The sequence below is a fragment of the Martes martes genome (assembly GCF_963455335.1).
Source record: "Martes martes genome assembly, chromosome: 10".
NCBI classification, from domain to species: Eukaryota; Metazoa; Chordata; class Mammalia; order Carnivora; family Mustelidae; genus Martes; species Martes martes.
The window spans coordinates 43,901,705-43,919,317 of record NC_137898.1 but is presented as its reverse complement, the minus strand read 5'-3'; the positions used below and the strand labels follow the sequence as shown (position 1 = coordinate 43,919,317).

The 17,613-nt window shown below is 49.3% G+C and overlaps 1 protein-coding gene across 1 annotated transcript in view; it reads left to right on the top strand.

The window, feature by feature from the left end:
* The window catches only part of OTOG (otogelin), a gene marked incomplete at both ends in the record, with an annotated part of 76,567 nt that overhangs the window by 16,361 nt on the left and 42,593 nt on the right, over positions 1-17,613 (top strand). Inside the window, 8 exons of the mRNA XM_080816287.1 lie at positions 2,835-2,967; positions 4,102-4,279; positions 5,865-5,989; positions 6,997-7,209; positions 8,780-8,972; positions 10,288-10,362; positions 10,560-10,603; positions 12,014-12,167. Of these exons, the coding sequence (XP_080672413.1) occupies positions 2,835-2,967; positions 4,102-4,279; positions 5,865-5,989; positions 6,997-7,209; positions 8,780-8,972; positions 10,288-10,362; positions 10,560-10,603; positions 12,014-12,167 (1,115 nt within the window). The remainder of the gene's footprint in view (positions 1-2,834; positions 2,968-4,101; positions 4,280-5,864; positions 5,990-6,996; positions 7,210-8,779; positions 8,973-10,287; positions 10,363-10,559; positions 10,604-12,013; positions 12,168-17,613) is intronic.

The window sequence follows — 17,613 nt, the reverse complement described above, 5'->3', positions numbered from 1 at the left end:
ACTGGAACTTTTGCAATGTTTTTCTCAAGGTTAGAGAGGTGTTATGGATTTGGGGAGGAAGATAAGAGGTAAATTGCTATTTTCATCACATCTTCTCAAGGATGCATATACTAACATTGTTTATCACTGTTGAGGTTGACCTTGGTCATCTGGCTGAGGTAGTGTTTGTCGTGTTCTCCACTGTAAATTTACTCCTCTTTCCCCCCCTTCCCATACTGTTCTCTTTGGGAGGAAGTCACTGTGTTCAGCCCACACCTGAAGAGTGGGAAGTTATATTCCCTCTGCTTTTGAAGGCATAGAATCTACACACATTATTTAGAATTTTTCTGCACAGGACATTTGTCATTTTTCCTTCACATATTTTCTTTCAGTCATTTATTTATGTCAGCATGGACCCAGGGCTATTTATTTTATACTTTGGGTAGAATCTAATACTTCCTAATTTATTTTACGATTCAAATTTTTCTGACTTGACCATTGGGCGGTCTTTCAATTGGCTCTTGGTTCCCTTTGACATAGCCCCATGTGTGTGTGTGTGTGTGTGTTCTGCCTTACTGTATGGTCCTATAAGATGCACCAGGCTCATCTTGCATATTTTCTGTTCCTTTCCTAGAATCAGCCATTTCTGAAAAAAATGTTATCAGATGCTCTGGGCTCTTTTTATTGGAGAATGGTATTAGAAACCAAGATCTGGGGTGCTGGGTGTGCTCAGTGGCTACTGGGTATCATTTCTTTTAGAAGTAATGTCCTTTCAGCTGACAGGAAAAGGAAATAACATGTATAACTTATGAATATCCTTGTATAACCAGTATATACACATACTTACAGGTAATCTACCAATAGCTCTCTATATCTACATGTGCTAAACAGGAGTTCATATTGGTGTTCCAACTCTAGTCCATTACCACATGGGTCATTCTAGCCTCTTCCCTTGCTTATCGTAAATACCCACCCCAACAATGAGAAATCTGGTTTCCACCACACACCATCCATGTATCTAATTGTTCAATTCCAGTATACATGTATAGAAGTACCGGAATTATTAATTCATGGGATTATTAACAATTATTAACAATGGGAAAGAACTTTATCAACTAGAGTACAGTGCTTATGCACAGTTCCTTTTGCCGTTAGTCTAACAAACTCCACTTATTTCCAAAGTTACTTAGATCAATGCCTTCCTTGCTCTTCCTTTCAGTAGGTTGTTTTATATATTTGCAATACAGTTCAATTCTTTTGTCACAGTCTGCACTCCATCCTGGGACCCTCTGACATACTACATGATTTTTTTTTTAATTATACTAATGTGTAGAGAAGTTAAATGAAGTCTTTAAGGTCTCAGCTTTCAGTGACATCAAGACTTGAACCCAAGACTTTGACTGAAGGATGCAGGCTTTCTTCCTGCACCAATGAGATGTCCAGAGAGGACCAAAGGATGAGTGGGTTTGACAAAGATGATGTTTTAGATCATCTTTTAGATCATGTTTTAGTGTTTTTGAGCTGTTTCAGGGATTTTATGTCTCCTTGAGAAGGAGTTTGGAAGGTCGTAGCTTGTTGTATGATGTTTTTCTGAAAAGTTTCAAGCTCTAATCCTTTCCTCATTTCACCTCATTTGATTATATCACTTTCGGGTTATACTTTCTCTGGCTATCTTTGGACTTAGGATAAAGTCCAAAAATTTTACAAAGTTCTGCCTAAGCTGGCCTCTGCCTACCTCTTGAACCTTATCTTAAACCACTTTGCTCAATGGGCTCTGGCCTCCTGCTCTTCCTTTATGTGCTTGGATACATTAAATACCCAACTGTGTCAGGGAATTTTGTATGGACTGGTCACTATTCCTGGATGTTCCCCTCCTTGCCTTTTTTCTTTGCCCAGATACCTTCTGTGGATCCTTCAGATCTCAGATCACCTGTCACGGTTTCCTGTGCCTCAGTCTTCTGATCTGCACAATAGGGTTGTTAGTAATACTAAATAGGGTTGCTATGAGAATTAAGTGAGTGACTATGTGTAAAAAGATTAGAATAGTACCTGAACATAGTACCTCTATATTAAAGTTAGCTGTTATTATAATAAATACAGGATTATTAAAAGCTTTATGATTTTTGCATTATCCTTATCTTTCCCTAGGATGGCCTTTCCTGCCTCTGCAGACTCAGTCTTGTTCCTTCACTATATGCTTTCTTAGCACCCTACACCTATTTGCAGCACTGATCCCAATAATAATTTAAAATCCAACTTTGTAATTACTTGTTTAATGTCTATGTCCCACACAAATATGTACTCTCTGTGAATATATCTGACATGTTCACCACAGAATGGTTGTTGGATGTTTTCTTGTGGAAGGGAAGTATGAATGGGCCTGATGTTTACTACCCATTTCAGAGATGAGAACCTGAGGCCCAGCTAGTATTAGCTCATTTCCTGGCCTGCCTATAAGTGGAGCTTGATACTCTGTAGGGTGTGACACAAGGAAAGAAGGATATAAATGCCTATAAAAGGATGAAATTAAAGTCCTATATTGTCCTTGAGTGTTTCTGAGGCTAGTCTCTGGGCCATCTAGGTCTATCTCTGCTCTGTGTCATAGGCAGTCTAGGAGTTGACTGTATTTTTATTTGCCTTATCCCAGCTCTGCCACTAACCTTCTCCAATCTGAGCCTCTGCCTTCCCATTCCCAGATGAGGCATGTGGTTAGAGGACTCCTAATCTCCTTTAGGGCTCTGTCTCAGCCTGCCCCTGACCTCAAAGTACACTAGAATCCCTGCTCCTGGGGGCTTTCTTGGGACCAGCAGGACAGACAGACTAACTCTGCCTCATTTGTCTTCCTCTTTCTCCAGAACCAGGATGGAGTCTGTGTCCAGTCAGTATCAGTGATTTTGCATCAGGACCCTCGGAGGCAGGTGACCTTGACCCAAGCGGGGGATGTCCTTCTGTTTGACCAGTACAAGGTCACCCCACCCTACACAGATGGTACGGCTTTGATGAATGAGAACTAGCTGGGAGCTGCCTGCCCAGGCCTCTTCTTCCAGGCACTGCCTCTGGCTAAAGGCACTGTCACATGGGCAAGAGCTCACATTCTCTAATACTGGGTGAATCAAGCCAGAGGGGCACCTAGGTCCCAGGAATGTGGACTCTGGACTTGCAAGATGGTCTTTATCCCCATCCCAACATGACAATGGGCTTTACAGTAGCATGATGCTTCTCCTAATGTGAGGATAGGAAGGGAGCTCTTTTCCATCCCCATTCTATTTTTTTTAAAGATTTTATTTGAGAGAATGAGAGAGCAAGTGAGCACACACATGTTAGGAGGCGGGAGGGACAGAAGGAGAGGCAGGGACAGAGGGAGAAGGAGAAGCAGACTCCCCACTGAGCAGGGAGCCCAATCCAGGGCTTGATCCCAGGATGCCAAGACATGACCTGAGCTGAAGGCAGACGCTTAACCGACTGAGCCACCCAGGTGCCCCTATTTCTTCTTTAATAACTTATTATCCTGTCTGATTCCACAAGGGATCTGTGGTATCTTGTAGGAAGCACATCTAACAAAAATGACAAAACTCTTAAGAAATGAGATAGCACCAGAGAAAATGATGAAGGAAAAAAAAAAAAAAGAATAAGGGTTCAAGACTGAGAGGAGTGGGGACACAGGGAATGTAAAGAGACCAAAGAAATGCAAGCCACAAAAAGTGAAAAATTCAGTACAACTGAATCTAAAAATTTTAAATTTTTACAAATAAATCTAAAATCATATAATGAACTTCCTGGTGGCCATTGAAAAAATGGGTAGTTACAGAATGGTCTTTTGCTACAGAAGGAAATATTTTCAGCTCTTTAAGGAGGCAAAACTTTAATTGGCACTTGATGCTCCCCCCCCCCCCAAAAAAAAAAAAAGTTCTTAACCAGTGCTGCCATGGTGTTATCCCCGGGTCCTGACTTCATCCCTGAAAAGGATTTCCTGAAGGCTTCCCAAGCCAACCCCTTGGCAGGGCTTCACCTGGTGTGAAGGCTGGGCTGGCTGGGTATAGGCGAGGGCCATGCAGGTGGTGGCCGTGGGTGGGGTGCACGTCGGCAGAACTTCCCACACCCCTATTGTGGTTCTATGCCCAGAGGCCTTTGAGATCCGGAGGCTGTCCTCCATGTTCCTGCGGGTGAGGACCAACGTGGGCGTGCGGCTTCTCTACGACCGCCAAGGACTGCGGCTCTACCTGCAGGTGGACCAGCGATGGGCGGAGGATACCGTGGGCCTCTGTGGCACCTTCAACGGCAACACGCAGGACGACTTCCTGTACGTGCCCCTGCCCCGGAAGCAGAAGTTGGGGGTGGGTCCCTAAAGGCTGAGTACCTGGAATCTCCTCTTGAAAACGCCTGTCGCAAACTCCCTTGGTCCCTCGCTGTGCTGCATATGCACCACTGATTATTTCTTCCTCTGCCTTTAAATTGAAGCATATTTCTTTAAGGCCATGGCTCATCGTCTTCTCTGTGCAGAAGACTCATCTGGGGAGCTTGTTAAAATGCTGACTCCTGGGTTCTACTTCTCATGTATCTGATTTGTGTTGGGGCCCAAGAATCCTGTTTTTAGTAAGTTACCATGACGATTCTAGTGTAAGAGATCTATGGACCATACCTTGAGAAATACTACTTTATAATGAGGTCTTAAAATTGGTAGACTTTAGGCTGGGTTTCATTTAGTTCATGGTTTTCCTTGTTTTAATTGTCGCGAACACCTTTAGATGAGTGTAAGGCAATGATGCCCAGACTCCTGTTTTCTATCCCACCATGCCAGTCTAAAACCCATATCTTTCCTGTCTGGTCACACCCTGTGAGCCTCTCACCTTCAGGGGAAGACTGTTTCCCAGGGACTGACAGAGAACTAAGAGGAAGACTGTCCGGGCATGCATGCAGTTTAGGAACTTGGGAGGGGACAAGAGTCAGACTTTCCAGAAAGGAGAGTAAAGGGTTGATTGTCAAAGTGAGAGGAGAGCAAAGGGTTGATCGTCAAAGTGAGAGGTTCTGGCCAGTTTTTCAAGTTACATGCATTAGGTGATATAGAAGTAAATGAGAGGCTTCCTTCAGCCAGAAATGAGAATTCAGATTCTTTCAGAAAAATAAGAATCAGAAGAAACTGAGAGCTTTTAAAAACATGCACATTCAAAAAGGTAGCGTTCTACTCTGCCTTGTCCGGTGGGGCTGATGTTAGAGCAGCAGGCCAGGGCGGTGGACACAGACCCCGGTTTAGTGTGTGGGCTGCTTGCCACCCTCCTAAATGTGAACTCTGGGCAGAAAAGTTGCTGTGGATAACGAGTGCTCTCATGGCTCAAGAGCAGTAACGTGGGCGTGGTGAGTGCCAGGCAGAACCTGTCCCAACCCCGCATATTATGATCTCTCCAACCTACCGTCTTCTCGTGTTTGTTGACCCTTGGAGACTGGTGATATCTGGGAAACATGCTTTTCCCCCTTTCTTCCTTTATTGCCCCTTGTATGACTATTTCCTATTTAGAGGGAAAGGGAGGGCAAAGGAAATTTTGGGAACTGCTCATGGAGAAGGGAAGAGGAAATCTTATTCTGGTGAAGTTTGGTTTACACGGTGTCCCTGTTTCTCTCTGACATGAAGAGCTGGGGGTGGGTGGTGAAGATGGTATAGTATGGGGCCCCAAGCCAGTTCTGGGTCCCTTTAGAGCTGTTAAATATGTGTGTGGGTGTGGGCATGTACGTGTGTACATCCATAATTGTATGTGTTTGTATGGGACTGTGTAGACTCCCTTGGCGGTTGGCCTGTCGGGCATGTATTTGTGCTCTGGGTGTATGCTGTACATACATGGGTCTGAGTGCACCTGGGCAAGGGTGTGAGTGTGGCCACACCATGACTGCAGGTCCCCAGTGGGAGTGCCTGAGAGCACCCCACAACTCTTTGGCAACTCTTGGAAGACGCTGTCTGCCTGCTCCCCACTGATCTCTGGCTCCCCGCTGGACCCCTGTGATGTACACTTGCAAGCAGGTGAGGCAGGGGGAGAGGGAGGGAGGAGCAGGGTGCAGTGGGACTGGTTTGAGAGGGATGAGGTAGGAACTCTGGGCCTGGGAGGCTGGGCAGGTTGGGCAGGCGTGATGAGAGAAGGTGGAGCTGCCGAGAGGGGACCGTAATTCCCTTCTGGGAAGGGTCAGGCGGACAGAAGCCTCGGGCTCTGTCCTTGCCGTGTAGACACACATTTGTACTGGCTCCCCCGTCTTAAGGCAAAAGTCTAAGCCCTCACAGTGGCCCCCCCAGGCCTTACACTATCTGCCCACCGCCAGCACCCCCCACTCCGGGGCAGCCACGCAGGCCTCCTTGCTGTTCTTCCTGCACCGCGAGGTGTGCTCTCCGCTCCCGGCCTTTAGACTTGCCATTCCCTCCACCTGGAATGCTCTTCCCTCACTGAACACAGGCCTTACCCCCTCACCTCTTTCAGATTTTTGTTCCGACTTCATCTTGCCATGGAGGCCTTCCGGACCACCTGGTTTAAAATTGCGGTTGGCCCTCCCACCCCACCTCCAATGCCTGTCCTCCTTCCTCCTTCCCTCTCTCTGAGGTCTTCCCCTTCCACTTTCCTGTCGTTTGCGGTCTCCTTGGACAACAGTGTAAGCTCCCCGAGGGCAGGATTTTTGTCTGTTTTGTTCATGCCCATGTGTCTTTCCAGCATGTGGATTCACGACCCACGCATGGTGAACTGTATTGCAAGAATACACTACACACACACACACACACACTCACTCTCTTTTAGCCATTTACACCCATGCCCATGGCCAGCCATGTAGTCACACTGAGACCTAGCAAACCATAGCCACATATTCCCAGTCAGCCATGTGCTCTGGCACCTGCTTGTGTCCCTCCTATACACACACACTTGCACCCACCTTCTCACGCCAACAGCCCCCTGCACTGTGATGGGGACGGGGTAGGAAGAGGCTGGGCCTGCGCACCAGGCCAACCAGATCCCTGCTCCCTGCCCCTGTCCCTCCTGTGTCCAGCCTCCTATGCTGTGCAGTCCTGCAGTGTGCTCACCGGGGAGCTGTTCGCGCCCTGCTCCGCGTACCTGAGCCCCGTGCCCTACTTCGAGCAGTGTCGCCAGGATGCCTGCCGCTGTGGGCAGCCCTGCCTGTGTGCCACGCTGGCCCACTACGCCCACCTGTGCTGGCGCCATGGGCTCCCCATTGACTTCCGGGCCCACCTGCCAGCCTGCGGTGAGTGCCCCATGCAGCTGCACCCCTGTGAGGGCGCCTGGAGGAGCCCAGCTCCAGACCTGAGTATCTCCCTGTCCTCCTGCCACCTAACACCCCCGCCTCACCCTTCCTCTGTGCTCTCCGTCCCGTTGGCCAGCCAGGCCTGACACTCAGGACGTGTGACACTTGACCGCTTCTCTGTGACCCTCCCCTCCAGCCCGTCTCCAGGTCCTATCAGGTCTGTGGATTGGAGATGAAATGCACTCACTTGTCACCACCCCAGTAAGAGCTTCCCAGTAGGCCTCCCTGCAGCCCCAGTGAACCTTCTCAAGATCACTGGCTCCCATCACCCTCAGTGCACACAGGGCTCAGTGGGGACGAGCTAGACCCTATTCACCCCCCCACACCTGGGCCACACTCTTCCCCAGGTTCCAGTTGTCTCTGGACCCCCAGCCCTAACTCAGGGCCCCACTCACAGTAAGCTCTTAGCAAATGTTGAAGAAATGAAAAAACTGTCCTGGAACTCAGAAGACCTGTGTTCTATGCCAGTCCTGCAGGTATTTGCTGTGTGTCCCTGACAAGGCCCTGCCCCTCTCTGAGTCAGTTTCTCCAGGTGACTGGACAGAACCAGTTGTTTGTGACCCTGACTGCACATTAGACTCACCATAGGAGCTTTTGTTTTATTTTAAAGATCTTACTTATTTATTTGACACAGAGAGAGAGAGATCACAAGTAGGCAGAGAGGCAGGCAGAGAGAGAGGGGAAGCAGGCTCTCCGCTAAGCAGAGAGCCCGATGCGGGACTCGATCCCAGGGCCCTGAGATCATGACCTGAGCCAAAGGCGGAAGCTTAACCCACTGAGCCACCCAGGTGCCCAGGAGCTTTTAAAATAAATGCATATATCTGCGCCACATTCAGTATCAATGAGAACAACATATCTCGCCATGGGGCCAGGCATCAACATTTTTAAATGGAGACATTGATGTGTAGCCTGGGTGAGAAGAGCTGAGCTTGACAGTCTGACTCTGTGGGGTGCAGGAGACCCTGAGGGAGAGGGCTGCTGGCCAGATGAGGAGAGGGAAGCCTGCAGTCTTAGGACAGAGGGCCCCAAGAGGCTGCTAACTGGAGCACAATTGACCTTCACAGCCCATGTGTGCTAGAGACGTGAAAGTGAGAAGGAGGGCGGTGTGTGTAATACCCACCTGTGTGTGTGCGTGTGCTCTACTGTGTGCGTGTGCTGGTGTGTGACTGATGGGGCCGGTGCGGGGGTGAGGGGTGAACTCTACCCTCCCCCAGTATCACTGCCTGAGAGGAATGCCCTGCAGAGAAAAAGAAACACCAATGGCAGGGTCCAGACTGGGCTTGGGAAGGGGGTCTCACTCCTGCTACTCTGCCATTGTAGTGTAGCAGGAGGAAGTGGGACTCGGCAGTCAGACCCGGATTCAAATCCCAAGGCTGACCTTGATCTGCTGTGTGACCTTGAACAAATGTCTTCTCTGGTTCTCAGTTCTCCTCATTAGGATGATGACCCCACCCCCACGCAGTTGTGGGGCTGAGGGAGACAAAGCACGCAGTTTCATTTCCCACTACAGCACTGTCCTGTGGGGCCACCAAGGAGTACAGCCCCTGTGTGGCCCCGTGTGGGCAAACCTGCCAGGACCTGGCCGGCCCTGTGGCCTGTGGGGCTGGAGGCAACAGCGACCTCAGTGGGGACGAGTGTGTAGAAGGCTGTACCTGCCCACCAGACACCTATCTGGATACCCAGGCTGACCTCTGTGTCCCTAGGTGAGCTGGCTAACTTGGCCTCTGTCTGGGAGGAGGGCTGGGGGAGGGCTGAGGGTCTCTAGGGCATCTGGGGCTGGGGAGGTGCAGAGAGGCTGCAGCTCTCATCCCTACTTCATCTCAAAGTCACAGGATAGAGCTTGATGGGTGGCTGGGTGGGTGACTTTCTTCCCTTCTCAGGCCTTTTTCCTCAGCTCTAGCTCCTTAGGCCTAGAACTCCAGCCTAGCTTCCCCATGAGACAGAATAACAGCCTCACAGAGGCAGCCTCTCTCCCTTCATCTCCCCTTTCCTTCCACAAATATTTATTGATCACCTAGTATGTTCTAGACAATTCTAGGCCCTGGAAATTCAGCAACAAATAAAACAGAATCCTGCCCTCATGGAGCTCACACTCTTGTGTCAAGACAGATTAATAAATAAACCGACACTTAAGGAGTCTGGTGGTAACAAGCTATAAACATGCAGGGAGGGGTTACTGTTATGTCACATGAGGTGAGCACGGAAGGAAAGCCCTTCTGCCGAGGTGACATGCGAGCAAAGATGGGGGGAGAGTGCTCCAGGCCAAGGGGACAGGGACAGCCCCGAGGCTGGCTGTTCTCAGTGTGGCTGGAGGCAGAGGTGGGAGGTGGTGACCTCATAGGATCCCAGGGTGGACTGGCAAAGCCCTTGGTCCCCTCTTGATCTGTTTCTCCCCTAAAATGGTATCACATTCACTGAGGGATGGGGGCTGGAGAGAGGCTTCTGTAGGGGGTGTACTGGAATCCCTCAGGGCCTTTTCAAGCTATAGGGTCCTCCTTTGAGATCCCCACGCCCTGCAGTTGAGTATTAGCAACAAGGGGGCCTCTGAGGTTTCTATGGGGGGGGGGAGTTGGAGAGGAAGAAGGTAACTGAGAAACACAGGGGTCAGAGGAGTGCAGACATCCCTTCTAGTCCTCACCTGCTCTGCTCCAAGACCTGCATGGCCAGGACTGGCAGGGGCTGTGGGTGGTGTGGGAGGAGGAAATGGTCTTTGCCCTCAGTGGACCTTCAAAGAGGAGCTGAAAGACAGCATCAGGGACCCTGTGAGGAACAGATGAGATGACGTATTTGGAGGGCCTAGCGTGGTGTTCAGACTGTGAAGGTGGATGGCCCTGACCTCTGTCCTTGGTGCCAGTCTGGCTTCCCCACTCCCCGGAGATGTGTCACCTGTCATGGCTGACGCCATTACTTCTCTCTGTCCTTATGCTGCTGGCTGCTGAGGGATGGGGCCCCTGTCCTCCACAGTCGCTGCCCCAGCCCCTGAGTCAGCTCATTTCTCTCTGGTCTTGGGTTTTACAGGAACCAATGCTCCTGCCACTTTCAAGGAATGGACTATCCCCCTGGGGACAGCGACATCCCGTCTCTGGGCCACTGGTGAGCTCCCTAGATAGCAGGGTTAGTGTCCTTGTTTTAAACGGAAGTTGCTGACTGACCGAAGACAATAGAGCCCAGCAGATCTTTCCACAAAGCAGTGCTCACCTTTCGCCTCTGCACAGGGGGCCAGGGACAGAGTGGGGATGTCTGTCTGAGTCGGCTAATCCCAGGGCACCCCCTCTCCCCCTTCTCCACAGCCACTGCAAAGATGGAGTCATGAGTTGTGATAGCAGAGTGCCAGGTAAGGTGGAAGATGAGGGATGCTTCTGGGGGCTCCTCCATGCTAGTGGGGTTATGGCGAGGAGAGTGGGGAGCTTGGGGACAGACCGGGAGGGGAAAACCCAGCCATGTCCTGCCCCACACTGAGCCTCCTATATTCCTCCACTTCTTGGGAAAGGCTCCAGTTTGGAGGGTGGAGTCCAGAAATTCTGGCCCAGGCTCAGTCCCACCCTAGTAGCCATCCCTCCTGCTTCCCGAGAAGGAGAGGCTGAGACTGTCTCCCCCAGGGGCAGCCAGCAGAGGTGACCTCCACTGGGTCCCGGGTTTCCTCGGTCTGAGCTGCTGGTCGTTCCACTAAGGCTGACTGTCTGCCGAGTCATGTGCTAGACCTGGAGGTCACAGAGATGGGGAGGACAGCCTGGATCTTTGAGGCCGTTCCAGGCAATAGGGAGGCATGGCCTGTGAGGGACGCGGAGGTGGAATAGTAGGGGCCGGGAGTGGGGAGGTGGGGAGGGCCACTGAGGACAGGGATTGGCACAGAAGGGCCAGAGAGTAATCCTACGGCACACGGCTTGGATCAGGACCTCCAGAGTCTGGCCGCCCTGAGTTCAAACCCAGTGTTTGCACTGTGTTTGCAAGCCCAGTGTTTGCAAGCTGTGCAGCCCTGGGTAACTCACTTCACCTCCCTGAGTCTTCGCTTCCTCTTTTGTTTATAACCTAAAATTCTGAGATTTTCTTTTTGGTCAGACTGTTTCCCTTTGGGACTTCTGTCTCATCTCCTGTGGCTCTTTTCTCTCTGCTCCTTCCTAAGCTGGGCATGGAACCCACCTCCCCTTTATTGATTTCCCTAAAAAAAATCAGTCGCACAAGGTGCAGGTGTGCACAGCTGACTTGACCGAAGGCTTAGGAAGAGAGAGGGAGTTTATGGCATAGAATCATAGGTAATGGGGAATTGATCTCTCTGTTGTTGAAAGTCCTCTGGCCATCCCTTCACATTGCATCGCTCTCCTCATCTGGCTCTTCTCTTGGTCTCTTTGGGGGCACGTCCTCTCACCTTATCATGCCTTGGAAAGCGGAAGTGACTTCTTTCCATGAGGTGGGAAATGGGGGATGGTGATACCTCACAGAGCTGTTGCAGGCTTCAGTAAGAATGTGCATGTGGAGTGTCCGGAACAGTCCCCAGTGGAGAGGACGTGGCACTCTTGGTGCTGGTAGAGGGGGTGACTGTCTTGTGTGACACCCGCAGCCCAAGGGAACCCAAGGAATGCCCCTAAAAGCATCACAGCCCCTCTCTCCCTCATCCTCCAGTTGTTGGGTCCCCCAGTCTCCCCGGCCACCCCTGCCACCCAGGAGCCCACCCCTGGGACCAGGTGTTCCAAACATCCTGCTGGGCATCCAAGCTCCTGCCAACAGTCATCCTCTTCTCCTGCAGCCACCACCTGCCCGGTGGGCCAGGTCTTCGTGAACTGCAGCGACCTGCACACCGACCCCGAGCTGAGCAGAGAGAGGACGTGTGAGCAGCAGCTGCTGAACCTGAGCGTGCCAGCCCTGGGCCCCTGCCTCTCAGGCTGTGCCTGCCCCCCAGGGTACGTACACAGGCTGCAGGGTCCCCCTCTTCTGAAGGCGGGCAGAGCCAGGGGCCACGAGGCAGAGGGAGGGGCAGGGAATCCCTGACACAGCCGTGCCGGGAGGCACCAGCCGGGGGCTGGCCAGTGATCACGGAATGGCCGGCACAGGATCTGAGAAAGAGCGGTGGTGCGGGGTCCAACCCCGAGTGGATTCTCCCTGACTCTGCTTCTTCCCATTGTATGACCTGGGACAAGCAAAAGGCCTAACCTCTCTGAGGCTCAGTTTTTCATCTTTAAAATGGAAGTAATAATAATAATGCCTGCCACCTCACCAGGCTGTCATGGGGAACACACGAGCGACAGAAGTGAAAGCACTGAATGGGGTGTGCAGCCTGCTGCAGAGGCCCAGAGGGGTGAAGCCCATGGGAGAGACACCAGCTTCACTTCTCAGCCCCTTTCCCCACAGAGGTCAATGGGGGCCCCCGGGTGGAGGGCTGGGGTCCTGTAATACTCCAAAAAAGCAAGGCCCACCCAGTGGAAAGTCTCCCTCCCAGGTGCCTGAGACACCACGTGAGCTAGAGTTGTGGCCGAGCCTCATGGGTGCGCCGTACGCTGAGGGGGCTGCCGGGGCCTGGCTTCCTGATTTGCTAGGCCTCGTTCCCGACTCTAGTCTTGCTTCAGGTCTGGGCTGAAAAGAAGCTGGGTGCCTGATCCCGTGACTTGGCGGCCCCAGGCTGTGTCCTTCAGCCAGGCCAGAGATTGGTGGTCAGCTGGGAGTTCTGGCCCAGGCCTGGCAGTCAAGGGAAGTGAGGGGGGGTCAGGGTGGGAAGGGGAGGGAATAGTCAACGAGAGCGCTACTGTTCATTAAACAACTTGTTCTTATCACCTCCTTCCACCTTAGAGCCTCTCTGGGAGAAAGGAAGGATCATTACTCTCATCTTGCAGACGAGGAAACCGAGGCCAGGGGCAGGGTGGAGGGAAGTGGGCGGCCCAGGAGCCGGGACTCGAACCCGGCTCTGCTTACCCAAGATCCTGCCCTTTGGCCAGAGCACGCCAGCTCCATGAGGCCAGGGGTCTTGTTCCCTAAACAGAGGTCATCATGCGGGTGAGGAGTTTCCCCTTCCCAGGCAAGGGCAGCCGCAGCATCCTAGGCCCAGCTGGCAGGGTGCAGACAATACTGGCTGCCACATGGGCCCCAGAGGAGCTTGTGAGGAATGTCTGTCATTGAAGGCCTCTTGAGGTACTGGCCTTGCATGTATAAGCCTGCCTCTCTGAGGACAGGGAGAGCCACAGCCCGTGGGGTCAGGAACTGAGGGTTGCTCATTACCAACCCTGGCAGCAAGGCCACAGAGGCCAGATGGAACTGGGAGACCTGGGCTCGGTTGTCCCTGTGACCTACCTGAACGTGGCCTCATGTGTACAATGAGGGTCCATGACTCCTGCCCGGAGGGGCTGGCAGCTGAGCCGAGGGCCCTGGGGTCACTAAGCAGTATTGTACAGGGGTTGTAAGCCCAGACTCTGGAGTCAGGCTTGAATCTTGATTCACTTACTCACTTACTACGTGAGTTAATAACTTCCTTGAGTCTCAGTTTCCTCATTTGTAAAACAGCACAGAGTAAACACTACCTGTGAGCAGACAAGCATTGTCTTCCTCATTTGGATGCCATGCATTCGCAGATGACCCCTGAAGGGACCCCGAAGTGAGAGGATCCCTTAACAGGTCAGGAGAGGCTGCTCCACTGACTATGAGCCCCTTGAAGACAGAAGCCAAAGCTTTTCTCTGGGGTGGGCATACAGCAGGTGCTCAGGGACTGAAGCAGGACTGCATAGGGCCAGGAGGGACCAGTGAATGGTGGACAGCAGGGAAGACCCCTCAGGAGGTGGCAGGAGACAAGGCCTGGGCTCCAGGTGGAAGGTGTGAGTCAGCCCACTGTTGGTGGCTGATGCAATTATGGGTAGAGGAGGGACAAGAAACCAATATTTATTGTGTATCTACTAAGTGCTAGGCAGTGTGCCCAGGTCTGTAACGAAATTCTCATAATGACCTTGAAGAAGGCGTCATTACCCCTGGTTTCACGCTTGAAAAAACAGGGCTTAGGAAGGTTAAGTGGCTTCAGGGAAAACAGTGGATTAAACACTTGGGGTTTTTTTCCTGCTTCTTCCCACAATAAAATGCTGGTAATGGAGTAAAAACAAAACAAAACAAAAAAACCCTGTGAGTCCCCAGGGACAAAGAGGCCAGGCGTGGGAATGACAATGGCACAAGATGGGTCAATAGTTTTTGAAGAACAAGCAAGGGTGGATGTGTGGAAACTGACCTTGCAGAGCCGCTGTTGACAGCTGCTGCTTGCAGAGGAGGAGGCCAAGGAGAAACAACCTACTTGTTGTGTTGACAGCTTCAGGGACACGAGGCTCCAGGCATCTCAGAAGGTGGGGTGGTGGGAGGGAGACAGGAGGATATCCCATCAAGTCTGTGTAAGGAGCTGTCAAGCCCTCAGGCCTCCTCCCCCAGGCCCTGGGGTCATATAACTGCCCTAACCCCACCCAGCAGGAGAAAGATGGTAAAAGTTTCTGCAGAAACCAACCACATCAGAGATTTTGATCTCAGGAGCACCAGGAAGGATAAGATGCAGAGTGAAAACAGGGAGACCAAATGAAAACCTAGTGGGACCCCAGCCCTCTTCCACAGCTTGGATCCCTCAATAGTGGCATTGAAGCTTCTGCCTTCTAGGTTAGAGATTAAAAGGATTCTTCCCTTGAAATTGGGCTGGGCCAAGAGAAAAAAAAAATCTATAGAAGCTGACATTTTAGGAGTTCCCCCAACAAAATGGTGGCTCCCATTAATTATACAGTTTCTAGTCAACTTGTGATGCTTCACTGCTTTTTTTCCCTTTTAAATTTCTTTAAAGTGAGGCATAATTTATAAACAGTGAAATGTGTAGTTGCTAAGCATACAGTTTGCTAAGCTTTGACAAATTTGAATGCTCATGTATAGGTACTCATGAAAGGTACTCGTTGCTTGTTGTGTCTCATTATTTTAATTTGTAATTTTAATTTGCAATTTTAACTGGTAATTGTCCCTAATGAAAATGAGTACTTTTTTCATATGTTTTTTTGGCCATTTGTATGTCTTCCTTTGAGAAGTGTCCTTTCAAGTCTTTTGCCCATATCTTATTTGGTTGGCTATTTTCTTTAAATTGAGTTAGAGGGGCACCTGGGTGGCTCAGTGGGTTAAAGCCTCTGCTTTCCGCTCAGGTCATGATCCCAGGGTCCTGGGATCGAGCGCTGCATCAGGCTCACTGCTCAGTGGGGAGCCTGCTTCCTCCTCTCTGTCTCTGCCTGCCTCTCTGCCTAGTTGTGATCTCTGTCTGTCAAATAAATAAATAAATCATCTTAAATTGAGTTAGAGTTCTTTCCTCATCAAATATATACATTGCAAATATTTTCTGCCTGCCTGTGGTTTGTCTATCTATTTACTTAATATATCTTAATAAGCCTAAAATCTTCTGATGAGCAGAAGTTTTAAATTTTGATTACATCTAATCTATTATTTTTCTCCTTTAGGATCAGTGTTCTGCATGTCCTCAGTAGTTGCGATTCCAAGGCCGCAAAGACATTCTCTGATGTTTTCCTCTGGTGGCTTTACAATTTTGGCTTTTACATTGGATCTATAATCTATCTGAAATGATTCTATATTGTAGAATGGAGTCAAATTTCATTTTACTTTTTTCTGATGGCTATCCTGCCATTTTAGCCCCATTTTAATAAAAGACTTTTCTCTCCTTATTGAATTGCTTCGGTCCCTCTGTTAAAAAAAAATCAATTGACTCTTTAAATATGGGTCTATTTTAAGACTCTCTATTCTGTACCATTAATCTCTTTGTCTGTCTTTAGGCCAGTATCACACAGTCTTGATTTCTGAGGCTTTATATTAAGTCTTGAAATCAGAAAGTGATAGTGCTCCAACTTTGTTCTTTTTCAGGATTTTTGGACACTCCTAGGTCTTTGCATTTCCATGTAAATTTAGAGAATTTCTACAGAAAAGCCTCTGGGATTTTTATTGGTTTTGTGTTGAATCTAGAAGTCAGTTTGGTAAGAGCTGACATCTTCACTCTAGCGTGTCCACCAATGCACAAATGTGGCATTATTCCATTTATTGGGTCTCCTTTAATTTCTCTCAGCAGTGTTCCGTACTTTTCATGGAAAGGCTTTTCACATATGTTATTGAATTTATTCATAGGTATTTGATATCTTTGCTGTCCTTTCCAGCTAAGTTGTCAAATTTATTGGCTTTACATCATTAAAGTATTTCTTTATGTTCCTTTTAATATCTGTAGGACCTGCAGTGATGTTTTCTCTTTTCTCCTGATATTGGCAATTTGAGTCTTTTCTCTTTTTCTTACTATCCAGTCTAGGCAGGGGGTTGTCAATTTTACTGATGTTTTCAAAGACCCTACTCTGGTTCCATTGATTTTTTTCCCTATGGTTTTCTATTTCACTGATTTCTGCTCTAATCTTTATTTTCTTCTTACTACTTACTTTGGATTTAATTTGCTCTTATATTTGTTAAATTGTTATTTCTAATATAAGCATTTAAAGCCATAAATTTTTCCATAAGCACTGCTTTAGCTCACTCTACAAATTTTTATACTGTGTGTTTTCATTATCTTTGTTGTGATCTTTTCTGATTTCCTTTGTGATTTATTCTTTGACCCATGAGTTATTTAGAAATGTTACTAGAGGGGCGTCTGGGTGGCTCAGTCGGTTAAGCATCTGCCTTTGGCTTGAGTCATGATCCCAGGGTCCTAGGATGGAGCCCCACATCAGGGTCTCTGCTCAGTAGGGAGGTTGCCTCTCTCTCTCCCTCTGCCTGCTGCTCTGCCTGCTTGTGCTCTCTCTCTGTCAAATAAATATATAAAATCTTTTAAAAAAGAAATGTTACTATTTTGAAATATTTGGAGATTTTTCCTATACTTGTTTGTTCCTGATTTCTTTCTTTCTTTTTTAAGACTCATTTATTTATTTGGAGGGGAGGGGGTGTGCACAACCCGGAGGGCCAGAGGGAGAAGGACAGAGAATTTTAAGCAGACTCTGTGCTGAGCGTGGAGCCCAACACAGGGCTTGATCTCATGACCTTGAGATCACGACCTGAACAGAAACCAAGAGTTGGATGCTTAACCAACTGCACCATGTAGGCACCCCATTCCTGATTTCTAATTTAATTCACCATGATCAGAGAATATACTTTGTATGATTTCAAACCTTTGAAATTCATTGAGTTTTATGGTCCAGAATATAATTGTCTGGGTGAACCTCCCAGGAATGCTTGAAAATAATGAATACTTTGCAGTTACTGGATAGTGTCATGAGCACGCTAGGAAGGTACATGCACGGGTTGTGTCTCTCTATAGTGTCAGCTTTATTCAGTCATAAAACAAGGTTAACATAATTATAAAGCAGATTC